Raw genomic sequence first — 26,018 nt, 5'->3', positions numbered from 1 at the left:
GCTCCACCCCACCCCACCGGTCACTCCTCCTGGACTCCTTCAAACCTCCCAGGCCTAAGGACATCTTCCATTATCCTGTCCTGCAATGCAAAGTACCAGCCCTCGGTCCAGACCACAAATCTGGCCGTACCCCTGTCCTGAGCAAAAGATTACTTAAGGCCCTCCCTCTACTGTCAACAGGCTCAAGTCCAAGGCCAGAGCCTAATCAAGGTCCTGTGAAATCTGGCTTAGGGTCCTCCTGGCTCCCTTTCCTGCCACTTTCTGCGAATTCATTCCCTCATGCTCTAGAGACACCAGCGATCACCATCCATCAAATGATTATTCAGTTTTCCTTCAGAGATAAGTCATGTTTAATTCTCACACAAGCCTGTAACCGGGTATCCCTAATGATCCCCCTTTGGAGATGAGGCTGGGAGGCCAAGCAAGGGAAAGAGGTCACACAGGTGGTGTACGGAGGAGCTGGGGCTGGGGGCCAGGCAGAGTCCACCCTCATAACCATGCTCACCGTGCTGTCCACTCCACTCCCCGGCAAATTCCATCTTCATCCTTCCAGGCCCAGTTTAGACGCTCCATTGTACTCCAGAGACCGTGCCCCACCCCCTGTCCCCGCCACTAACTGGGCATGCACAGAGTTTGGTCTGCACATTAGAGAAGTCCTTACCTGTCTGTACCCACTTCCTGGTTTGTCTGTCTGTCTCCCTCTCCAGGCCCTGGCTCTGGGGTCAGCTCTCCTCTCTCACCTGACTGCCAGTGCAGGGGCTGGCACAGAGTGGGCCCTCGGCAAATGTTTGCTGAGTGAAGGAGTGAGCGCATGAATGAATGCATGAACGAAGGAGCACATCAGGAACCGAGACCTATCACCAGAAACCCGCAGGTGGGATGAGGCCCTTCAGCACCCCTGGAAAACGCAAGTAGCGGGGTCTCCGCCCACGTGTGCGAGAACGGTCCAGGGCAGTATAAACAAGCAAGGGTGTGGTCGGAGCTGCTCACCCTGATTCTGTCACTTGCCTACCTGCATGACGCCTGTCACCTCCAGGGGCTCCGTTTCTCATCAAGGGGATGACCGTAGAGCTGTGAAGGCCTTTCCTTCCTTCCTCAGGAACCGTCACTGCGCGCTCACCTGGAGTGGGGCGCTGGGGCGCGAAACACGGACCACAGCCTGCGGACTCCTGCCCTCCGGGAGCTTCCAGACGAGCGTGGGGTGTGGACCACCAGGCATTCACAAGAGTGCGAGGGCCCTGCTGTGGGCAGCGAGGCTGGTTCATGCCGGGAGCTCAGGTGGGAAAGCGGGCAGGAGGTCAGCCAGATCAAGCTGGAACCGGCTTCCAGGGAGGATGTCCCAGCGCATGCGCAGAACGGCGATGACGCAGTGCAGGCCAGAGCCCAGCCGGCCACGTGGTGCAGGGCTGCGTAAACCCAGCAAAGACAGGGGTACTTCACCTCAGCACAGTGGGCTGACTTGTCACTCAGCAGCGCCGTGACTGTGGGCGCGCATTGAAAAGCTGGTGACTGTCACTGCTGCGACACTCCTTGGGCACCCCTGGGTCTGCTGTTGCTAAGAGAGATGCTTAATGCCTCCTTCACATTATCGACTAGACCTGGATAAGAGAGTCCTTCTGAAAAGAAAAAAAGTGCTAGAGAGAAGATGGGGTACAAGGAAACCCAGGCGGAGGGTAAGAGGCGCTGGAACACTCCAGAAAGGGTTTTGAATTCGAAGGTGTTTGGGTGCTGGAGACCTGGCTAGGGCTGGACTTGAGCTGACTGGAGGCAGCTAGGCCTGGTGCAGAGGTGGGGACAGGAGAGGACACTGTGCTCCAGTGGGTGACAACAGAAAGCCTGGTTTGGGCATCGGACAGCAGAGGATTAGAAAGAAAGGGACCAGGATGGGAGGTGGCAGCCCTGCCTGTGCCCTGTGATGAAGCCTTGGATGGTCCAGGATTGAGTGGTAGAGGGGGGAGGGGTGCAGCTTTATTGAGTATCTACTACGTGTAAGGCCCCTTGGGAAGCACTTCCCTCTACTCTGCAGCTCACCGAACATTATGTCTCTTCTCAAGCACTTAATCACTGTTCCCAGGACCTGCCTCCCCCAGTGAGCTGTAAGCCCCACAAAGGCAGGACTGGTGTCTTTCTTGTTCCCACTGTGTTCCCAGGACCAAGGATATTTTAGGTGCTCTGCAGTGATTCTGATAATCCAAATTTCTTTCCCTCTCCCCTCCATTCTGCCCTCCTTCTTCTCCCTCCCTTCCTTTCTTTCTCCCTTGTTCCAAGATAAGATGAGAAACCTCATTGAATCCTTCAAATAGCCCAAAGTTAGGTTACAGTTAGAGAAATTTATTTTGAAAACAACAGGGAGAGTGGTACCAGGTCCATTTGGTGGTGGATTTTATGATGAAGGAACTAAGGCTCAGGAGCATTAAGTTACTGGCCCAAGGTCACACAGCAGGCCTAAAATCTGACCCAGTTATCTCTGTATCTAAACATGCTTCCTCCCTAAGTGAGGGAACTAAGAAGACCTGTCCCCAGGGATAGACAAAGAGGGGCCAGTCTTCCAGTAGCTGTGCGATGCTGAGCAAATGACTTCTCCCCCAGTGGATTTCTGTATCCTGGTTCAGGAATCAGGTTGGTAACGGCAGAGCAAGCAGGCAGGGCCAGGCTGAATCCCCTGAGGCCAGCAAGGCTGAGGCAAGAGGCGGGGGCCACTTAAGATGAATCCACCCCAGTTGAGCTGTGTCTGGTCTCTACCCATCCTCAGTAAATCAGTCCCTGCTTCACAAAAGATGACTAATAAGAAAGCCTCTCGCAGGTAGGGGTATAGCTCAGTGGTAGAGTGTGTGCTTAGCATGTGCAAGGTCCTGGGTTCAATTCCCAGTATCTCCAAGTAAAAAGAAAGGAAAACCTCCTACAGGCTCTCACTGCTTTTCAAACTTCTAACTAAGCAAAGGGTTGTTTGCCTGAAAACTGGTTCAGTGTCTGTGCTGGGAACATTTCTGATCTCTCCATCCACCCGCCGCAGTTCTGACCCATCTCATTCAAGTCCAAGAATATTTTATGGAGTTATGACTTGGCCCTTGCTTTGTGCCAGGCCTGGGGGAGAGGAGGCCGAGAAGGGTTGGGGAGGCTCCGCGTGGAGCACTAGGTTTCTGTGCGATAGGAGCCTCCAGCCGGTTCCTTCAGGTGCTGCAGGAGCCCGGAAGGGGGAGGCATGACTAAGACTTTCTGTCTCCTCTTTTCTTGTCCTGGGTTCATGGTGGCCACAGCGAGGGGGAGGAGGGGAAGTGCGTTGCTGGAGGGGCAGCCCCGTCTTGGTCTCAAGTGGGCTGGGCAGCATCCCCAGGACGGGGTGGGGGGGGGCAGTGGGGGAGTGAAGAGTGGAGAATCTCCTGGGTGGCCACCTTCCCGTCTCTGTGTCCCAAGTGAGAGTAAAGGGCCTGTGTTACATTTGGCCAGTTGACCACATCTCTTTATCTCCTTCCTCCCCAAGACCCAACTCAAACGACAGCCAAGGCCTTAAAAAGGATCAGTCTGGGAGGATACAGAGGATAGGAGTAGGGGAGAGATTCCAGCTGCTTCAAGTACTTTTCAGGCAGCTGGAAGCAGCTGGCCGGATGAATGGGAATTGATGGAGCAGTGCAGTCATTAGCGGTGGCCCTTCCTGGAGGGGTGTTCTCAGAGGCGGTCGCACATGGCAGTCAGATGCCCAGATGCCTCAGCATTTCCCTCTGTGCAACGAAGTCTCTGTATAACCTTGGCAAAGTCAGTTTTTTCTTTCTGGGACTCATTTTTTCCCCATCTCTAATAGGAAAAAACCATACCGGCTTCTTATCTGTTGGTGCCTGAATTACCTGGCATTTCCCCTCTGCTCTCAACTTAATATGTATATGTTTTGATTCTGCTTCCAAAATGGGGCGCAGAGTTTTGCTTTTTTTTTTTTTTTCCCAAAAGCTCTCCCAGGAAACTTTCCAAGCCATCACTGCAGGTGGTCTTCAAGGGGCCTTTCATCTCTGACAGACCTGGACTCCCACGCAGGTGTTAGGATGGAGAATACATGAACCAGAGGGGTTGCCGGATATAAGACCTTCATGTGGGAGATCCAGGCACAGGGGTGGCTTTGAAGGTGAATGCCCATCTGCTGGGGACAGCAGAAGGGTCTTTCCTGTAGGCAATGGCATTTGAAGTGGGTAGAAAATTCACAGGGGGACACAGTGACCTGCAGAGGGAGGTTACAGTGGGAGCAAATCCTGGAGAAAGGAAAGCATGCGGGGTGTTCAGAGAGTTGCAAATATTGCAATGTGCAGGAACCTACGCAGACGTAGCATGAGGGGCCACGCACGGCCAGGGCAGCAGCTTGGACTTTACCCAGTGGGACATCTACTGCTCTCCTTATATGGACTGGCTTTTTTCTTATTTATCTGTGAGCCAAAGGGCAATGGCTTGCATCTCATTGGTAGCTGTCCTCCCTGGGGCTAACCAAGGACCCAGAACAGAGCAAACTGTAGAAAAGTGTTAAGTGACTGAAAAAAAAAAAAGCCATAGCACCTCTCTGGGCCAGGTCCTTGACATAGCTGATCTTAATGCTCATCCCATGCCCGGGAGACACGAGTTACTTTTTCCACTTTGTGCAGGAGATGTGACTTGGGCATTTATGATTTGTAGAACTGGGATTCCAACCTCGATGTGTCTCAGTGCTGGGCCAGAGCTCTGAGGCTCTGCCAGGTTCTGGGGACAGTAGCTCCATCCATCCCTGGATGGAAAGATGTGGGGTCAGAGAAACCACAGACAGGTCACTTCCTCTCACTCAGCTTTCTCCGCGTCCCACTCAGCTAGGGCAGCTTCTGCTCATTCTCGCAAGATCCTTATCTGCTCCTGTGCTTGGGGAAGTTTTCCTACACCTCTCACACCACCCAGGAGAGGTTGGGGAAAGGAGTTTTCCATGCGGTCACTGGATGTGAGTAACTATCTTTTCTCCCCCTGACTTCCCCACCTCTGCACTGGGGCTGGGAATCCCCGCCCAGGTCTTCCTATATAGAAGCTCTGGGCACTGCAGGATGGGTCAGAGGAGAGCTCTTGGCTTCACCAGACTCACTGAGACCCCTCCAGGGAGGACTGAGCTGTACGCCCCGATATGAAGCTCATCACTGTGGCCCTGGTGTGCCTGCTGCTGGCTGGGATGTGGCTACAGGATGTGAACAGCAAGAGCAGTGAGTGTGGCCCGAGTCCCTTTGCTTCTCCTGGGGAGGGCGGAGACACAGGCAGGCGCTCTGGGGTTGGGGGCAGGGCTCACCCTGAGCTCACTGCCTCTGTTTCCCCTCCTCCAGGGAGAATTCTTCCTGAAGAGGGGAAAGGGAAGACCTGGATGGGGGTGGGGGACAGGGGGCCAGTGGGAGAACCATGAGTCTGGGGCCACAGACCCCTGAGTCACTAGCTTCAACAAAAGGAGGCCCGCCTCGTCCAGTCCCTGTGGACTGTTGGAGGGGAGCTGTGAGGTGATTTAGACTGAGCTGGAGGCCTAAGGTCTAGAGCAGGGACTGGCTCTTGCCTCTACCGTGTAACAGATAATAAGCAGAGTCTCAAGTCAGGATCTGGGACTGCAACACTTGGCTAACTTTGGGCAAATCATTTTACCTCGCAAACTCTGGTTTCCCCATCATAAGATGGATTTGATAATGCCTGCCCTCCAAGGCTGTTGAGAGAGTACCAACCTAACAACAGACATGTGGAAGGGGCTATGTAAACAGTAAAACCAGGAGAAAGGAGCCAGGGTTGAAATGCAAGGCTTTTGAGGGTGGGCTGTGGAATGGGGTTCCAAACTGGCAGAGTAAGGGTGAGGGGTCAAGACAGAACTGAAGGCTAGGGGTGGAGGGCATTCTAGAGAGGTGGTGGTGGTGGGAACTGATTAGTTCCTGGAAGCTCTTCCCTTGTCATTTCAGTAGTTTGAACTCGTGGAACCGTTCCTAATCCTGCCCCAGGTAGTAAACTGCAGACCCTATTTTGTTCTGGGGGTCTGGTGAGTCTGGCCGGGTCCAGAGCCCTTGAACCCAAATATTGGGGTGGAACGATACTCCGGCGATGGGATGTCAGAACAGGAAGACCCTTTGGAAATTAGTCTAATACGTCTTGTTTTATAGCTGGGAGGTCTCGGGCCCAGGTGAGGGCTCATCTAGATCAAAGCCACACAGCGGACTTGTGGGGAGCTGGGGTCTGAACCCCAGTGTCCTGGCTCAGTCTAAACACAGAACTAGGTGGCTGATGAGGCAGAGATGCACCAGGGCCTTCAGGATGTTGTCCTAAAGCCTGAGCCTGTCCTGGAGGGTTTTTTTTTTTTTAATTTTCCCCCCTCTTCCTTCTTTTTCCTGGATGAGAGGAACTAAGTCCAGGTTAAGAAATTAACACAAACCTCTTTTGTGCTTCTCTTCTAGTGCATGTGTCATCCTCCAATTGTTGCTTCAGATTTACAGAGAGGAAGATTCCCCTGCAGAAAATCCGGTGTTACAGGAACACCAGCTCCACCTGCTCCTACAAAAACGGTCTAATGTGAGTAGTGGTACCCTGTTGAATCCCTGACTCCCTTCTCCAGGGAACAAACCGGACCATCTGGAATTAGCATTGTGGCCGCTAGATGGCAATGTTTCACCAGATTAAGGGTTTTTTAAACCAAGACAACAAGGCCACTCAAACCTAGGTGCATATCTGATCGTGGGCACTGGAAGTGGAGGGGGGAGCGCCTGTGGTCCTGCAGTGATGGGTTCCTCGGAGCTCCAGGGCTCCCAGTATTATAGCTTGGTATTTTATGCTCAGAGGAGGGAATTGCTTAAAAGCTCCAGGCGTGATGTGTGATGGTAAGAATGAGGGGGTCTCAATTAATTTCCTGTCTCTGGATTTGCCAACCTCTAGTCTTGGGCGACTGGGCAGGTAACTCTTCTGAACCTCATTCTCTGGGTATCCCTCGGCACTCCTGATCTGTGAAGTGGCGCAAACATGATAGCTGCATCACAGTGTAGTTAAGAAGCTCCAATGAGAGCCCATTGGCTCTTTCTTGTATATTATCTCAGCCAAACCTCTTGGGGCACACATTCATTATTGTGAAAACTGAGGTTCAGGGAATTAGAGAGATTTGTCTAAGGCTTTGTAGAAAATTAAAGGCAGAATTGACCTATGGTTTTGGACAATAGCCAAGTTTAGGAAGTGGGCAGATCAGAAAAGAAACACACACACACACACACACACACACACACACACACACACACATCTAAAGCAATGACTATGGGTCCCAGATGGACACAGATACTTGAAAAGATGCAGTGGGTGGGCCCTCAGAGACATTCGAAGAGGGGAATTTTCCATGCTAGCAAATCCTCAGAGTGTCTGCAGCCTTCACCTCACCCTGATACACTGAATCGTACTGTCCACAAAAGGAGTCCAGGAAATGCAATTTAAAAGGCTCCCCCTGAAGCTTGAGTGTTCCCCGCAGTGTACAAACCATAGGTCTTAGGCAACGACTTCATTTTCAGGTCCCGAGAGAGCAGCTCAGGGGCACCTGGGAGCAATGAGGGGAAGATGGGACTTGTGGTGGCACCCAGGGGGTGACTCAGGTGACAGCCTCTCCTTTGTTCTCTGCCCACAGACTGAAGCTGATTGGAGGCCAAGAGACCTGTGTCTTGCAGACAAAACTATGGGTTCTGGTTTATTTAAAAAGGATAAACCTCTGCCAGTGGAAGGAAATATGAGCTGATTTCTTTCCATCCTGGACACTGGATACCATGTGGCTTCACCTGTCCCCTCCACCCCCCGCCCGAGCGCCCAGGCCCACACCAGTCCTTCTGCCCCCACTTTGCCGGGTCATGCCAGAGGGTCTGCTGGGTCCTGATAAGCTATGTTGTTGCACTTTATATATTTAAATTCTAGAATCTTCACCTTCCACCTCCCTGTGCCTCTTGTACCCCATAGGGATTTCAGGGTACAAACTTGATTGGCATGGAGGGACTGGGGGCAGGGTGGGGGAGACATACTGGACCTGGTGTCAAGGGAACTGACTTCTTGTCAATAGGAGCCAATAAATGACTCACACCTCTCTGATGACTGCCTCTGTCCTGGGGGATAAGCTTTGACTCGGGGTTGTCAAGTAGATACTCAGCAGGGCTGGGTCCACATTTGGGTGTAGGACCCTCGCCTCTAGCCTGTCCAGAGAGTTCTAAGGCTGATGTTATCCCGAAGTCACAGCTGCCCTAGCTGGAGGGGATCTTGTGGGAGGGTCATCTGCCTGTAAGGCATTACTAACTCCATTTTATAGATGAGGTGGCTGAGGGCAGGTCTGAGGATACATAACAAGTCAGGGTCAGATCTGGTGTTAGCGCTTAGGGCTTCTGCCTTCCAGGCCAGAACTCTTTCCTGGTTCCCCAGGTGCCACGTGACTGCCCAGTACAGTATGGCACAGAGACCCTGCCTCTACCAGACAGAGCCTGCAGAGTTGACTGGCAGAGCCTTCTCCTGGGGGGGGGGGGTCCAGGTGTGACAGAGATGCCTACCCAGGTCACCCAGAGGAAGGAGGCTGACTCAGGAAGAGGAGGAGAACCCTCAGAGGACAGAGAGGAAGAGAAGGTCCCGTCCCTTTAAAAGAGACAATCACAAGCTCCAACCTCGGTGATGTGCGACTCTAGGGAGACTAGCAAGGGAGGGAAGTGAATTCTGGGTCTCGGGATTGGTGGCTTTAGGGGAGAAGGCTTTGTGTCCTGTGTCGCAGGGCTTCTCCCTCTTTATCCAGCATTCAACACGTCAAGCATCTGGCTCGTTCCGCTTAAGCCACCTCCTCCCTCCGCCCCCATGGCTGCCCTTCTTCCCCTGGCTCCCCCTCGCCTGGACCATCGCAGTAGGATGCTTTCAGCGTCCCTTGCCAGCAGCGTCCTACCCTCAGCCGCAGGCCACCCTTCCTGGCGCCCCCTGCCCTCCCCGTTGCTCCCAGGCCTTCAGAACTGACTCTAAACTCCCACCGTGACAGTCCAGTTCTTCCGTAACCACGCCTCAACCTTCCTTTCCAAATGTCTCTGACTTTTCCATTCTGGAACCGTAATTCTGACTCTTCAGGGGATACTCCCTGCATCTCCTCTAGAAGAGTCTTTGCTGTGACCCTGCTACACCATCCTCCAAGGTCTATTCTGTCCACGTCCCACCTTCGCTGTCAGGTCCAATGCCAGCTAGGTCTGGGTCACTCGATTTTCCCCCCAGGGGTCTGGGGCACTTAATAGCTGTGATACTCCAGGGTGGAGGACTCCTCGGAGCCAGGAGGCACGGGGGCAGGGAGGCCCGTTAGAAGCTGATGCTGGGGACTGGAGCCATTGCTCTAGAATATCCTGGACTGGTGAGCCAGGCCCTCCCTTGCACTCAGAGGAGCGCAGGATCGCTGCAAAGCCAGAGCCTGGCTACATCCGCTACATCTGCTACATCCCCTCTGCTGTGCACTGGTGCCTCGGAGCGCCCCCTGCCGGTTGGAAGTTATCCATGAAGAAGACACCACTGTTAGAGATTTTAAACAAAAATGTATTTTCTGCAAAAAGTAGGCAATTCTACGATTGCATTAATCTTTCTGTAGTAACATATTTAGCTACAGCTCACATTCACGAGGCACTGTCCTCCCTAGATTGCAGTAGCCCTTCATCCCCGTGGCTCTTACAGTCAAGCTCACCACCACGTGGGCGTACCCGCTGACTGCAGCCAACTGAAGAAACTGGGACTCCTGACAAGAACCAACTGGCTCCAGGCCTTGCTTTAAAAAAAGAGATGGCCAATATTCAAAATAAACCCACAACCAGCCACAGTTCAATTATACTAAACATTACTGAAGAACTAGTTCATTTTGCATAGGAAAACATAAAGCACCCTCTTTGAAAACTACATTCCAATGAGTCCAGGGTCAAGACAGGAAGCCTGGGGAAAAAGAGCCATTGCCCATCCTCTGGTTTGACTTAGTGCAGCCAGAAGAGTTCAAGTCTTCAGGATGAGAAGTTTTTGGTCCAGGTGTTTCACGTAACTCTGGACCCATGTCTCCTTTGGGTTGGCACCCATGTCCTTCACCAGTTTGGTTCTGAAGCTGCGGATGAAGGTGTGCTGGCGGGGTTAGGTGAATCGCCAGAGGGTTTTCTCCAAGGGATGGCTCACTGGACTCTGAAATCTGCTAGGTCCACCTGCTGCAGGTGGGGGAGCCGATCTGGTGACAGGAGGAGTGTGCAAAGGAGGGACTTCTGGAGGTAGCCATTGTTCTTGCCATGCCCTCGGAGAAGATGGCCTGGCATCTGCCAAAGTCACCACCAGGGTGTGAGGTTCAGCCCATTTAGGGAGCAGTGTTGGTGAGAAAATAAAGCTCTTACACATTGCCAGTAGGAAGTTTAGAAAACTGTTCAGCAGTTTCTAATAAAATTAGATGTTTGCAAAACGTCTGTAACTTAAACTTCTTGGGAGGGGGTTGAGGGTATAATGAATGAGCTAAATTCGTTCTGTGTCTCAGGGGAGCCAGGCCTCTAAATAGTTGCTTTGCAAGATTATAAGAGAAGAGTCTGTGTCCCGGTCAGTTACTCTCTTTCTTCTACAATGTGTAAGACATCACCGTCTGGCCCATTTTTCTGAACTTCATCCCCACTACCACCCTGCACCATTTATGTCACCGTCATTTCTGCTGCACCCGGGCAGCAGCCTGCTCTCAGGCCTGCCCTTGCACACTCCATCCGGTACTGATGCTAGGTTATTCTTCCTGATGCTCACCTCTGAATGTGACACTTTCCTTTACTCCTATTTCAAAACTTTCTGTGCATCTCTATTACCTGCTGATTCAAGAGCCCCTACAATCTGGTTCCAGCCTGTACTTCTAAAACCCCAACTTCTTGGTCTTCCCAGAGCCCAGCCAGATGGGATTCCTTCCTCTGGTCCATTTGCCTCATCTCCCTCCTGTACCTGCTCTGAAGAACCCTTTCATTTCCCATCACATTCCAATCTCTCAAGACCCATCCCGTTGAAGACTCATCTCCAGTGTCCTTAAGTGGACCTCTAGGTTATAGACCATCTAGTTTCCTCTTAGATTTGGTTTCATTCCTGGGATATAACTCTGGGTTGGAGAATTGATTCGATGGAGAAAACCTGGGGTTATGGAGAGGAATCTGACGACTGTTGCAAGAGATCAAGAGAGAGACTGGGCAAAGATATGAGTGGTGAGGAAAGAAATGGGAGTCTAGAGTCTATAAATAAGGGCAGGTGATGATAGGGACTGGAGACACAGGACTGGAACAACCTGGTCCAGTCCTTCTAGGTTCTTCCTCATCCTCAGTTGAGTCTAAAGGACTTCTTAGAGGATGACCTTCACACCCCAAAGTGTCCCCCATTGCTGCCATTTCCCTCCTTCCCAGCTAAGTGTTACCCCATGAAAAACAAGACCAAATAATTTAAAATTATGTGTATTTTTTTCACTGAAAATTCGACAGTCATTTAATAACATTAATATTAACCACAATACTACATAGCACACATTTAACTTACAAGAGCACTGATTTCCTAAGAATACAGAGATGTTTCACTCTAGTGCTCAGTGGAAGGAGCTCACAGTACTACAGGCAGGGGGGAGGGAGAGCAATGCCGTCTTGCCGTGACTTTGATGGAGCTCACAGAAAAGAAACCCGTCACGAGACTGCTCGGCTTTACATTCATTAGGATTTATGGTAGATAAAATGTCCATAACTTAAATATAATTAAATATTGTTGAAGACACACTGTGTTTTAAATTACTGAACAAAGAGCCTCTTTTCAGACATTCTAATAAAATAATATCACTCTGCACCCGGGGAAGTTTGGAGGGAAATAAATAAGGTTTTCCTAAGGCAGCGATGGGCTTTCAGTCCAGGTATGAAGGTTCAAGGCTTCAGGATTTTGGACTTTTGGTCCAAGAGCTTCATGGAAGTCTGGACCCACTTTTGCTTGGGATCAGCACAGACCTCCTTGCCCAGTTTGGTCGTGAAGCTGTGGGAGAAAGAGGGCACAGTTAGATGAAGTGTCTTGAGGATTTTGCCCAGGAGTGTGGCCTGTTGGCCCCTTAACCTAATTAGCCTTTGCTCCCTGGGTGAGGAGCCAGGATTGGAGAAGGAGGAAGGGGAAATGGAAGGAAGAGGCCTCTCTTCCAGAAAAGAAGTTCTGTTACTGTCCCAGGGGAAGCCCTCCAGGCTCCCGGCTGAAGGTACTTGGATGATCTGACAAAGCTCCTAGAAGAGGAGCCTGGAGTGAGTGCGAATTTCTTCTTGTGGGCTTTGTTTATGGGGCAAAGGGCCCTTTGGATTAGCTAGTATATTTATCTGACTCATAGGGATGTGCAGAACTCAGATAGAACTTTTGGCTGCGGGGCCAGGGCATGATCCACTCACATCACAGCTTCCCGGGGACACTGGCTGTTGGTGATTCTTGTGTAGCTGTCCAAATTCTTGAAGGGGATCTTCCCATTGATCACTGTAAAGCAGCAGGTGATTGGGATGGAAACCGAATCTGAAAAACATTTTGCAAAGAATGAGAGTTATGATGCATCATAAGCACACATTTATAAGAGAAGGAGGAGAAAGGTAGAAAACCAAGCAAATACACAAGCTCTAGGTAGGACCCGCTACTCCCAAGTTTGGTGCTTTAGTCCGGATCCCTCAGGTAAAATGTTACCAATGAGTCTATTTCCTCTAATGAACTATGGGGTACCTCATTGTCAACTGCAAATGGAGAAATCTTGAGTAACAAGATTAATCCTTGCAGGGGATCTACTGATCCAAAATCCCTGACCCTGAGAGGGTAAGTTCCAAGACTTCGCTTCCCAGATAGTTGTCCCCATGGGCTTCGAGCCAACCTGTGTCACATGCTGAGATGCCTCTGGGTCCTTATCCTCCTTACACAGCTCTCATTCTGGATGCTACACTGGACCATAATCTAAAATTTGAAACCTCAAGCAAGAGTTGCCTCCTGTCCACCACTGCCTGAAATATCCTTTGCATCCACAATGAGAAATGGTCCTTCCTTCTGTGTCACATCCCCAAACAAGGTGAGGATTGTTATGGTAGTGGCTGCACTGAGTGTCCCAAATTTGGTGCCGGGAAAAATCAGAGACTGGCCTCAGTGACCTGGGCTTCTGGTTCTGGTTCTGCCTCTGACTAGCTGTGACACGCTGGCTGTCCTCAGTTTCCCTCTTGGTTTCACTTTCTCCATCTTTGTCATATAGGCTATGCAGCAGGCATGGGATGACTCATGTTAAGATGTAAGAAGAGAGGAGCCTTACCTGGCTGAGCAAGCACCTGGGTGCTGAAGGTGGCTGATGTGAGCAACAGGCACAGAAGAGATGCCGAGAGCTTCATGTTGGAGGGTGAGCACGGGAGCTTCAGCGCGAGAGTTGGAAGTTTCTGAGTTGGTCTCAGTCTCTCTGCAACTCTGGCTACTCTGGCTGCTTCTGCCTGCCTTTTATCAGGAGCAGAGCGCATGGGCGGGATCAGTGTTTAAGGAAGGATGAAACAAGACCTTGAATGTGCTGAGTTGGCACCAGATCCTGGTGGTGATTTCCGAACATCAGAAGGAGGAAGTGGTATAGTTTCCATCATTTGTTTAGACAACGTGGAGCAGAGGTGGAAGGGTATGTGGTTATACCCAGCAAAGTGTGGAAAGTGACCTCACTGGACTGTTAAGAGCTTTGATTTCCTTGAAATGGAAAACGATCTGTCAGAAAGGAAGAGTGGGAGCCGCAGTCCTTCCCTATGGAGTGAAGAGAATCAAGGGTCTGACCCTCCCTAGGACCCAGGAAGCCCTAAGGCTTTGCTTGAGCTCTTTATCAGACTCAGGTCCCTGCCAGCCTAAACTAGGCAGGCTCCTTTAGAACCTCACACAAGCATCTCGATGAACCCTTGGCCGAATGGTAGGCAGCATCCAGGAATCTTCACATCTTAATGTCCTGGAATGTTCTGTCATGGAGCCTAAGAACTGAGCAGCCTTGTGGTTTGCAAAATTTTTCTCCCATTCCATTGGTTATTTTTCATTTTGTTGATGGTTTCCTTTGCTGAGCAAAAGCTTTTTAGTTTGATATAGTCTTACATATTTAGTTTTGCTTTTGTCGCCTTTGCTTTTGGTGTCAAATCTTTTGCCCTTTTAAAAAATTGGGTTGTTTTCCAACAACTGACTTTAAAAAGTTCTTTGTATATTTTTCATTCAAGTCCTTTACTAGATTTATGCATTGCAAATATTTTCTCCACAGGCTATAGCTTATTTTCTTAACAACGTCTTTCACAGAGCAGAATTTTAAATTTTAAATTAAAATTTTTAAATTTTAATGAAGTCCGATTTACCAATTTTTCCTTTCATAGATTTTGCTTTTGGTTATTATATCTAAAATCTCATCATCAAACCCAGGTTTGCATATCATGATATACCTTTTCAATGAGCATTTCCAGACTTTCCACAAAGTCATTCAATATTCTCCAATAATCTTGGGTGTTAAAAAGTCCACAGGGGTCCATATATAAAGTCACCATAGTTAATTTAAGCGTTTCTCTATAGTTGGGAATTATTTAATTTCCATTTTTCACAATCATAAACAATAATTATGAGAATGCTGATGTAACATTATCATAAATGTCTCCATTCAGTTCCATAGCTAAGGGATTAATAAATCAAAATGTGGGGATATTATTAAGGTTCTTAATCAAATTATAGCATTATTACATTGCAGGAATATTTGCATCTTCATTAAAATGTGAGTTTATTAATCTTAAAAGTATTTGACAATTGCTAAGAAGAAGATATTTGTCTCGTTAAAAGGTAAAACTAAGCCATAGAATAGCTGGTTTCCTTTGTGGTAGTGAAGTCATGAGGGAGCCTTTTTAGATGCAGAAATGTTCTTTATCTTAATCAGAATGGTAAACAGTCGTCTACAAACTTAAAATTCATGAGATTGTACGCTTAAAATTTCTGCACTCTTGTATATAAATTAAACTCCAACATAAAGTAATAAGAAAAAAGTACACACTATTTTGCTTGCATGTTAATTTATTTGTCTCTTAATGTATGTGTTAATTGATTTTTTCTTGTGATTAATATATTCATGTTTTTATATCAGATGGCCTTTTATTTTTCATATTGATTCAGAAAAGATTTTTGAGCATTTGCCTCATATATTTTCCATTTATTGCAAATACTGTGTGAACTTGTAAGAGTAAAGAATTTGCAGAATGTGAGACAAATCGGTGTCATTGGGATTTCTTCTGTTTCCCTTCCAGACAGTCCCCCTGCCAGGTATACCATGTAGCACTGATCTCTGTGAGGGTGTGTTGGCTAAGAAGATGTTTGCATACATTTTTCATTCAGAAATAAACTCCCTGTCTTACAGAATACCCTCCAGGCTTCATTAATTTGTCCTCTGAGCTGCCTTCATATGGAAAGTGCATCTATAAGCTGATGACAAAAATAGTAGCAAAAAATCATAGTTATTGGGAATCAGGGAGAGTTAGTCAAATGAAGGGAACAACAGAAAGAGACTCACAGACATAGAAAAAGTCTGGAGTTGGATACTAGGAACACTAGTTAAAATCTAGTGTCAGAGAAGGCACAAGTTATATAACTTCTTTAGACTTCAAATTCCTTACCTATTCTTTACTTTCTTATGTGGCAATGGAAGTTTATTGTTAATATTAAACTATCTGATACCCACAACCTGCTTTGCAGGTTGAGCAGCATATGATAAGCGATAAATAAGCTAGCTGTCATCAGTAGTCAAATGAGGGGGATGTCGTGTCAAGAACTCACTAGGAAGGGACCCAGAGTGTGGTTCTTGGTCTCCTGTACAAGCTCTCCCTAAAATTACTTCCAAAGATATCTGGTAGGGATAGGCCTCCAAAAATGACTGTGTTGTAGATGAATCAAGAAAAAGAGTCTCCCAGAAGCAGAGGAGAAGTGAGATCCTGGGATCCTGCCATGAACCAGAGGAGTGGAATGTTGTGGGGCCTCAGGGCGGATGGGGGTCAGACCCCAGGGCTGACACTCCAAGGGTCTTAGTTCTACAGGGAGCTCAGAGATCGCAAGCGGTAAGTCACTTTGATTACGCAATTTCCCTCTCTTGTTTTGTTTTGAAACTCATTCAAGAAAGTCTGACATAAAAAGTTAAAACGAAACTTTAAGGCCTGCAAATTCAGCATCTGTTCTTTCCAGCAGCCTTGGCTGTGTCTTTTCAGGGAAGTGGTTATTCTGCCTTCTCCTTTTTCTCAGCGTCTTCCCAGTTTCCTCAAGCAGTTTTGACAACTCACCCATGGCTCAGGGGGCTGTGAAGGGATGCCTGAGGTCAGAAACAGCCTCTGTGAATAGAGGGCCAGAAATGGGTCCCCTGCTGTGGAAATAGATCTGGATTCTGATGTGGGTCTCAGGGAAGCTAACGAGAATGGACAGCATCCTGGGAATCAGGACTTCTGCTTTCTTTTCTCATTTTCATTTCTCTGTCCCAAGCGTCCTCAGTGATCACAAAATTATAGAATGAGTTAGAAGAGACATCTGCATTTAATTGATTCAACCCTTTCCCTTTACAATTGAGAGAATCCATTTTAGAAGTGAAATGATTTGTCGTAGGGTGTACAACTACTCTGTGACAAGCCGAGGGCTGGTGAGTGGGCCTGTCAAAACAAAAGCCATCATTCAGTTCCAAGTTAGAAGACAAGAAACCAGGCAGAAAAACACAGTGAGGTGCCCAGGATCCCCCAGATCTGCCTGTCCTACTAGAATGCCCTGGGCAAGGATTTACAATACGGAAGGGATGCCTTCCCCCACTCCCACATACTGACTCAGGGTCTTTGAAGATCCTGCCTTGAAGTCTCTGTTTTTGAAGTGTTTCAGGTGACTTTATTTATTTATTTATTTTTGGTGGAGGTATTGGTGATTGAACCCAGGCCCTCATGCATGCTAAGCATACGCTCTACCACTGAGCTATACCCACCCCCAGTGACTTTTAGCCATGGCCAATTTGGGAGCCATTAACCTAGTTCAAATGCTTCATTACAGATATGGAAACTGAGGCCCAGGGTGGTAAAATGATTTACTTAGAGTCAATCTGACATTTTAGTAAAGACCCCAGAGCAGAACTCACCATGCCCAGTTACACACTGGGTCTCCCAGTTTGGTCGCTGAGACAGGCAGAGTCGTCATTCTAATAGAGGCCCCAGAATCTCCAATGTCTTGTTTCTGTAGGTTCATGGACCAGAGATCGGCAATTGTGGATTCAGCTGGAATATACATATAAAATTATTTGAATGACTTCATAGGTCTTAACAAGAGGAGCATGAATAGAATCTATTTGGACTTGGGAATATGTAGTTCACTCCACAGAGCCCTTCCATCACCTATATCCACTCAGTGCCTAATAACTGCTCAGCACAGAGGACCTTTTGAGGCTCAATAAACTACCCATAATGTCTATTATTGTGCTTTATAATAACTCCATGGAATCAATTGGAACTTTGATGGCAGCAAGCTGTTCAGTTGCTCCTGGGGCTTCGGGGGTGCCACTGGGATATGGATAGAAGTTGCCCTGACCCTATGTTTTTGGCTGGCTTGGTAGTGTGGATCCTAGGCACTGCCTCACCCTACTCTGTCTCTGCTGGCCAAAGCTTCAAGAGATGTGAAATGGAGTTTGTCTGTTGGATTTCCATATCTCCTGATGCACATGCTATCTCAACTTTATTGATGGAGCAGCCAAAGAATATGACAAAGTATTGATATGTCATACATGTCACAGAACAGAGCTCCCAGGTCTCTAGCTGTCCAGGCCAGGCTCTTGCCCTGGTTTCAAGTGTAACACATGGAACAGTGTGGTACAGCATGGCACAGCATCACATGGGTTGCCTCATCCAACTCCAATAGTTTCCTAACTAATAACTGAGGGTTCTGGTTCTGCTGTTGTCTTTCTTCATTTGGGCTGTTGGGGTCTTTATCAAACAGGAATACCCTTGGTCACTGTGACAAGTCAGAGGGACATGGAGATTCTCATACTAGCTCTTAAAGGCAGAAGCCTTTAAGAGGAACACAAAGTGGGTCATACTGCGTGCCTGTCTTCAAGATGGCGTGGAAGTACAATCTGCCCATGGGACAGACAGAGGAATAAGCACTGGAAATACCAGTGAATATCTCTAGTCACCACACCTTCTCTGTTATCCACATCAGTTTGGTAACTATTAAACTTCTTTACTATTGTAAAGAAGTAACTGTGTTATGTGACATCAAGTTAAACTAAATAAACAAACTAAACTATTTATTCCTAATATTTCACATTCAAAACAGTCTACTCCTTAAAAAATTAAAAAAAAAATTTAACTTGAGGCAGAGTCGTGAGTCTAAATGGTTTCATATTCATTTTAAATTGTATTATGATCAATTGTTTTTGTTCCCCCCTTCCCCCAACTGATTTTTATCTAAATTTCAGGGAACTACACTACTGATTGCCCCTCCAAGGTACCCACAGCAACTCAGTTAAGTGGGAAATTATGATGAAGCGCTTAATGGACACAGGCGTTAACTGGTCCTCAAGCACTATTTTGATTTCATTATTTATGAAGATCACAATCAGGCTTATGAAAGCTAAGAGCTTCGAGGATTAGCACCTGAAAGCACTGTAAAGGCATCATTGTGCTGTTAAATGTTCCATGTCACGTACCAAACAGTCACTGTTTTGTTTCTCTCAGTGTTTTTAAAAAATTGGAGTCGTTTACCTGATTCAATAATACGTACTATACTCTATAGCACTCTTAAACAAACCTGCTTTATTATTTTTATGTCAAAAATAACAACTGGTTTTTATTCTACATTTCTAAAGATACAAATGCAGAACATTAAGTCAACTGGAGAAACTTTAGGTCGGTATAATAAACACTAATGTATTCCCTCACAGGAGCTAATTGAAAAATGTGGAACACCTCCCTCTAGGCATCCGCCAGCGCGGGCGCTTAGCAACGCGCCGCCGCGGAGTCAGCGCCTCCGCAGTCGCGTGCTTGCTCACTCCACTGCATCAGCAGCGCCGGCTGCGTTCCCACGCTCGGGACCTTCAATAAGAAACTGTTATTGCAAAGTACAGCTCCCGAGTGTTCAGTTTCAGCTTGATGGTTTTTAATTGATTGCTTTTCCGATTCCAATCTCCCGGGTCCCTCTTATTACAAAGAATCAGAGGAGAGTCTTGTTTGCTTACCTGGGGCTGCCATCCGGAAGAGTACCGTGCTTCTTCCGGAATCTGCCCTGGAATAGCAGGTCTGTTTCCTTGGTGGAGGGAACTGCACTTCTTTCTCATCTGAAACAGTGAGAGGATTTGTAACACTTTTGAATGTTCCTGAGGCTTCTGAAATGTCTCCCAGACCCAGACTCTGGCATTTCCCTCAGCTCAGAATAACATACCTGCAGGAGTTCTAATGATTTTTAGTTGATTGCTCTTTGTAAGAAACACAAAATTACAGAAATGCCTCAAGGAAATGATAAAATGTAGTATCCTGATTTTGCTTGAAACCGCTTGTTTTTTAGCACTAGAAGTCTAGTGTGCCAGGAAATCCTTGAGTCCTGGGCAAATCGAGGTTGGTCACCCTACCTGAATTTTAATTACATATTGATAACCTGGCTTATATTTTTATTTTATTCCTTTCCTCTCTCTTCATTTCTCTTCGTATGTGTATGTGTGTATTTACATCCGTATGTATCCATATGTATGGATGTATATGTGTTTTTGTATGTTTATGCATATATATGTGTATCTATGTATAGATGCACATATATCCATATATACCTATACAAAAACATATACACACATACACATATATGGACATAATGCACACATGGTGGTGTTTAAAGCTTTTTTTCACTTCACATTGGTCATGCACTCTTCAGTCATTAGATATTCTTCAATTTCTTGAATTTTAAAGGCTTCATACTGGTTCATTTTATATATACATATAAAAGTTACCATAATTACACCATAATTAAAGCATTTCACAACAGTTAAGTATATATATGATTTATGTTTTCACTTTTAAAATTATTTTAATTAGTAGTTATGATGAAAAAGCCACTTTAATAATCCTGACCACGTCTTTATTTCTGTAGTTGTGGAAATAATACATCACAATGTATGGAGTGTTGGCATTTTTAATACTTACTGCCATATTGCTTTCTAGAAAGTTTTACCCTGGACATTTTCTATTTGTGGTAAGCATAGTAACAGGCCTCCCAAATGTCCATTCCCCAGTCGCTGGAACCTGTGAATACGTTACCTTGCACGGTGAAGGGATCTTTGCAGATGTGATTCCAGAAAAGACTCTGAGGTGGAAAAGCAGCCTGGGTTATTCAGCTAGGCGCAGTCTAACCACACTGTCCTTTAAAGTGGAGACCCTTTCCTCCTACATCAGAGAGATGAGATAGGAGAGATTGTGTGTGTGTGTGTGTGTGTGTGGTGTGTGTGTGTGTGTGTGTGTGTGTGTGTGTGTGTGTGTGTGTGTGTTTGAGACTTGACCTGCTGTTGCTGGCTTTAAAGGTGGAGGAAGGGGGCTCTGACCTAAGGATTATGATGGCTTCTAGAAGCTGGGAATGGCCCTTAGCTGACAGTCATCAACAAACAAGGATCGCAGTCTAATAACCTAAAGGAATCGAATTCTGTCAACACCCCCAAATGATCAAGAAAACTGTTCTCTGGAGTTTCTAGAAAAAAACCACAGCTCGGCCAACACTTTATTTCAGTCTGATGAGACCTGTGTCTGACCTTCATTCAGCACTGTTAGATAAATTTATGTTGTTTAAGCCGCTAATTTTTTCGTACTTTATTATGACAGTAATAGAAAACAAACGCGTTTTTCTTAAAAAATGTACGAGGCCGCGCGATTGGCCGCCCGATTGGCCGCCCGGGAGCCCGCTCCCAGAATGCAGCGCGTGGCGCGTCATTCAAAAGAGACGACGATGGCGGCGGCGCTGGAGGCCCCGGAAGAGGGCGCTCCGCTGGAGAACGCGGCCAGAGTGCTGACGGTGAGTGGCCACGCCCCCGTGCCCCGCGGCTGGCGACCGGCCGGGGCGTCCCGGGCGTCCCGGGCGTCCCGGGAGCCCCGGGGCTGGAGGCAGCGGCGGTGACGTGGCGCAGGACCCTCCCTCAGGCTGTGCGCCTGCCTCCGTGCCCCTGGCCGGTCTGTCCCCTCCCCTGGGTGCCCGGCGCCCCAGCGGCGCCGCGGAATGTGGGGTCGTGGGAAAGAGGGTTGCCTGTGAAGCCGCCCTCACCGCGAGGAGTCGAGGGGAGGCGGGAGCAAGGTCGGGGCCTTGTGCGCTCCGCTGCGGGGTTGGTGCCGGCTGCGGCGGAGGGCTGGCCCAGCCCGGGTGCTGTTAGCAGCCCTTGTTCCCCGCCTGCCTTCGGGTCTCCGAGCGCTTTCTCCCACCTGCTGCCGCGGCTGTGGCAACCGCAGCTGGCCGCACGTGGAAGGACCCGCGGAGGGGAGGAAGGGGAATCTTTGGGACCAAGGTCATTGGGACAAAACTGTCTGGGACCGAGTCCCTGCGCCCGTTGAGGAGAGTTGAGTTACGGTCCTCGTGGAATCCTTTCTTTCACTACAATACAATGAGGAGCTTGGTGAGTAGGGTTATTTACCTACTCCTTGAGCTCCAGTCAAAGGGTAAAGCGGTCCATGCAGGGAGTAGAAGTAAGGATTAACCATATTCAGTTACTCAAGTAGACGGTGTGTATTTGCTGCCTCCGTTTTGTTTTTATAAATTATGACTCCCTTGTTTGTAGATGTTTTTTGAAAGTTAGAGGCTTATTTGATTACTTGAATTGACTCTGCGTTTCTAAGAATTGGATGCAGTCAGCTTCATTACCTTTTTTTTTTTTTTTTTTGGTTCGGTGCTTGGGTTTTGTGTTCTAGTATCATATTTTAAAATATTTGAACTAATTATAGCGTAGTTTGTAGTTTCTTTTAACAAGTTTTCTTTTCACACACAGCACCAAATAGCGCATGAAAGTTAGCTCGTGAAACTGAGAAGTCTAATCAAAAGAAGTATTTAATTGTTGCATTATGAGCGAAGTTCAGTGAATCGTTTCGTCAGAAAACTGACTTGATAATGTTTTCAGATTCTTGCACGTCCAGAAAAAAACTAGCTACTGTCCCCCTTGTTATAATGTGCTTAAAAATCTCTGACATAGTGTTTCCTGAAATACCTGAAAAATTTCTAGGAGCTAGGGGGCTCCATCTCATTATACTTTGGAAAGAGTATGTGACCCTCAAAACACTGCGTTAGTACTTATGTTGATAAGATAAAATAAGTGTCCTTCATCATTGGCCTGAATATTATTAGTATTTGTGCTAGCCAGGACCTTCTCTCTTCCCTGGTGAAGCAGTTTTATCACCTGTAGGGGAGAAGCTGAGAAGAATGGTATTAAGTGGCCCAGGTTGCATAATTACTAAGTGGCTGAATTAGATCTAGAACTCAGATCTGTCTGGCTCTACAGCTGGGCCTCATTCCACTCTACCTCACCACTGTATGTCATATAGATATCTGTTTACATACTTCAATTTTTCCAGAGCAGAAGAGTAGTAAAAAGAAAAAGTTACTAAAAATAGGAATTCCTTTTTAGAAATGTCCACTTACTATTCAAAAATGTGTACCAAAAACGTGTAAGAGTAGCAATTACTGCATTATTTTCTCAGTATGAAAACTACATTCCATTTTATTATAACTAATACTAGTAGCTCACATTTTATTGAGTGCTTACTGTGTGTGAGGAACTATGCCAAGTGCTTTACATATATTGCCTTATTTAATCCTCAGTAACTATGAGGTGGTTATTGCTTTTATTTTCATTTTATAGACTAAGGGACTGAAACATGTAGATGCCAAGTAATTTACTCAAATTTTTGAGGAAAGTGGTAGAGTGAGCACTCCAATTCAGACTGTTCTGTCTGTTACCACTCTGTGGTTCTTAACCTGTAGGGTCGCAGGACTAGGAAGCAGGTAAATTAATTCATTTGGGGATAGGTAAGAATGTTAAATCTCCTTCAGTTACTTAGCACTAGAGGACTGAAAAAAAAAGAGGTGATTTTAGCATTCGTCTGTGGGTCAGGTGGATATCCATCTGAGGAAATCTTATTTGTAGAAGATTGGTATATATTTTAGCTCTTAATACATTTTAGGATTCAAAGTAATTAGTAATGTCTTTCAAAATTATCTTTGCTTAATTTTACCATTTGGTAGTCCATATATTTCTTTGATGAAAATCAGCATAGAGTTTTAGTGTGCAGAACAACCTCAACAGATCTTTTAGTACAGAGGTCTTAGGGAGTTCATAGTGGATATCAGAAGGAGATTGTAAACAAGTTTTTTGGGTGCAAGCATATGTTTTTGGTAATAGAGTTTACAGCTTTTATCAGCCTCTCTTAGGAATTAGAGACCCTGAAAAATAAGAACCTAGTCTAGGTGTTTTCCCTTCCATTCAACAGATGGGGAAACTGAGGCTCAGAGAGGTAGACGTGACTTGCCAAAGGCAGGTCACAGAACAGATTGGTGATGAGAGTGGTCCAGACCTCAGGTCACCAGACCCCCATTTCAGAGCTCTATTAAAATTTGTACTTAACCATGCTGCTTCTCAAAGTCAGCATATTATAGTACTGTAAATGTTACATTTTATTACTTGATGGGAAATTGCCAAATGTGTTCTTGGATATTGCGGTTGCTTCACTGTGAACATCTATATTCAGTCCTGTTTAGGTGATTGGATAAGCTGCCAGCAAAAGAGTATATTAGACCTTTAGAGTAAAAAAGATGTTTATGGATTGTGTAGGTCTCAACATAAGACTGATTCCTCACCAAAAGTACTAATAGAGAATATTTTCTGTAGATGGTCGTAAATAGTGTTTAATCTCCTGATTCAAAACAGGTTATTTGCTGGAAAATACATTTGAAGGTGAACAAACTGGAATGAGGAAGGACTTTTGTACATTAGTAACAGTATGCAAGTGATGTTATCTATTCTGAAGACATTGTACAAATGGAACATTATTTAAATATATCCTGAAATTTCTTTTCCAAAAAGATTACAGTTGTTGATTTTTGCTTAAAATACCTAATCATACATTTTTGTGAGGATAATAAATACATAGCAGAGTAAAGTAAGTAAAGCCAACCACACGTCTGTGCTGACATTGGGAGCAGTGAGAGTCTGACTGTATGAACTTAGCAGGTTACGTATACTGACCTGAAAATTTGGTGTTGCTGATACATTTTATGTCATTTAGAAATTATGACAGTAATACTGGAAAGTATTATTTTAAAGTATATCAACGACACACAACATCCAGAATAAGAGTGAGCCTCTCTCCTTGCCCTTTCCCCAGTCAGTGCCCCTGCCTGAGCAGTCCCTATTAAGTTTGAATATATTATGACCTTATTTCCTATGCTTTTACAATATACATTGTATAGGTTTTTTTTTTTTTTTGTATAAATGGTATACTATAAATATCCTGGATTTAAAAAACTCTTAGTGATACTTTTCTGAATGGTAAGAAATTGAAGCTGTGCAAAAAAGGTGTATGGGGAAAGTAAAAGTTCCCTAAACTTTTGGTAATCTGTTGCAAAAGCCTTAAAAATCTACACTTTCTTTGACCCCAGCTATTTCTAATCATTTATTCAGCTTCTGGAAATACTTGCACACACATGAAAAACTGTAGTATATATATCTTGCTGTAGCAAAGAACTGAAATAATATGACTGTCTAGATGGAAGAAACTGGTTAAATAAATTGTGGTATTCTATATAGTGGGGTATTATGGAACTCTGAAGAAATGTGGATCTAATATGTGACAGTGTTTTTGATGGAAATATCTGAACAGATGTGGAAAGATGCTCAAAATAAATGAGGGGGTAAAGTGAAGAATATATGGTTTTATTTTTGTTTTCTAAATAAAAAATCTCTGCATATACTTGTATATGCATAGAAACAGAATTAGAAGCTATATACTAAACTTTTAAGAGTGGCTATCTAGGGACTGCTAGTGGAAGTGGCAAAAGCCCTCAATTTCTGTTTTAATACAATAGTTTGAATTTTTTTGCAGTATATAATATTGAATCACAAATAATGTGTTGCTTTTATAAATATGAATGTTGCATGTGTTTTTAAAATCTATAATTACTTTTTGAATTTTCTGTGAGTTTTAATCTCAAAAAAAAAAAGAAAAAGAAAAATTAAAAGCCCTGCCTGTCATGCCTCAGGCTGAGTAGACTGTGGGCTGTGGTTTTGTGTTTATAAACCAGGTCGTCCCTTTCTGCAGATTTGTTTAATCATTGCTGGTAAAGCATAACCTGGCTAGCAAATGAAAGGAAAAGAAAGTCTTTTGAGAAAGAGCTATTAGAAAACCAATAATCTTTATTCTGAAGAAGAGGCAGGGATTTACTCTCAGGCCATGCTGTATTCACTAGTAATTGTGGGAAAAATGAGACCCACTGTAAAGTGACAGAGAATATTCTAGACTAGGGGCTTTCAAAGTTTAGAAGGTGCGTAATCAGTCTTAGGGTGACTGTTAAGACCGCAGACTCCGGCAGGTTCTGACTTGCTAGGCCCTCACTCATTCTGCCCCCTCGCTTTAATGGCTTCCTCAGTGGGGTTCTGAACGCTCAGCATGGTTGCTGGCCCCAGCCTCTCTTCCAGCCATAACGCTGTCTCTCTGTTGCCTTGTCTTCCAGCCTGGGCTCCACATAACAGGAAAATGTGGGGCCTCTTTTTCAAAAAGTAGGAAAAAGTGATATTAGAGCTTCTAAAATACAAAGCTTTATCCTTTAAAAATACTTACAAAACACAATAGGGGTAATAGTGCGAACAACAAATTTTTAAATTGCATTAGAATAGTATTTTGTTATTTTATATAATACAATAAATAATAATTGTGATATCTTGATTGATCATAAGATATAACTTTGGCTTGCTTTTCTACAAATTTATTAGGCCATCAAAATTTTTACTTTTAGCAGGCTCATTTTCAGCT

General features: G+C 45.9%; 2 protein-coding genes and 2 long non-coding RNA genes across 6 annotated transcripts in view; 2 read left to right on the top strand and 2 right to left on the bottom strand.

Moving 5' to 3' along the window:
* Positions 1–1,494: 1,494 nt before the first annotated feature.
* CCL1 (C-C motif chemokine ligand 1) lies at positions 1,495–8,252 on the top strand. 2 transcript variants are annotated; one of them, XM_032457722.1, is made up of 4 exons: positions 1,495–1,673; positions 5,013–5,198; positions 6,417–6,531; positions 7,622–8,252. In XM_032457722.1, exons 2-4 carry the CDS (start codon positions 5,123–5,125, stop codon positions 7,722–7,724), a joined length of 294 nt encoding a protein of 97 aa, XP_032313613.1. In that variant the 5' UTR covers positions 1,495–1,673; positions 5,013–5,122; the 3' UTR covers positions 7,725–8,252. The 2 variants fall into 2 exon arrangements, with proteins under 2 accessions (XP_032313613.1, XP_032313614.1); XM_032457723.1 differs by lacking the exon at positions 5,013–5,198.
* A 1,595-nt stretch (positions 8,253–9,847) lies between these two features.
* Positions 9,848–13,511, bottom strand: LOC102521236 (C-C motif chemokine 8). Of its 2 annotated transcripts, XM_006181386.3 has the most exons (3): positions 13,283–13,455; positions 12,393–12,510; positions 9,848–11,994 (listed from the first exon to the last, which is right to left on the bottom strand). In XM_006181386.3, exons 1-3 carry the CDS (start codon positions 13,356–13,358, stop codon positions 11,889–11,891), a joined length of 300 nt encoding a protein of 99 aa, XP_006181448.2. In that variant the 5' UTR covers positions 13,359–13,455; the 3' UTR covers positions 9,848–11,888. The 2 variants fall into 2 exon arrangements, with proteins under 2 accessions (XP_006181448.2, XP_032313611.1); XM_032457720.1 differs by lacking the exon at positions 9,848–11,994 and having other exon boundaries at positions 12,120–12,510; positions 13,283–13,511.
* Positions 13,512–16,302: 2,791 nt separating this feature from the next.
* Positions 16,303–20,718, bottom strand: LOC116656819. Its single transcript, XR_004311806.1, has 4 exons — positions 20,280–20,718; positions 19,211–19,309; positions 17,120–17,214; positions 16,303–16,649 (listed from the first exon to the last, which is right to left on the bottom strand). It is a non-coding gene; the product is annotated as an uncharacterized LOC116656819 (long non-coding RNA).
* A 152-nt stretch (positions 20,719–20,870) lies between these two features.
* LOC116656817 overlaps positions 20,871–26,018 on the top strand; it is a 123,516-nt gene continuing 118,368 nt past the window's right edge. The window contains exon 1 of the long non-coding RNA XR_004311804.1: positions 20,871–21,024. This is a non-coding gene — a long non-coding RNA (uncharacterized LOC116656817). The remainder of the gene's footprint in view (positions 21,025–26,018) is intronic.

The sequence above is a fragment of the Camelus ferus genome, chromosome 16 (assembly GCF_009834535.1).
Source record: "Camelus ferus isolate YT-003-E chromosome 16, BCGSAC_Cfer_1.0, whole genome shotgun sequence".
NCBI lineage: Eukaryota > Metazoa > Chordata > Mammalia > Artiodactyla > Camelidae > Camelus > Camelus ferus.
Note: the sequence above shows the minus strand (reverse complement) of the source record. Positions and strands in the feature narration are given on the sequence as shown.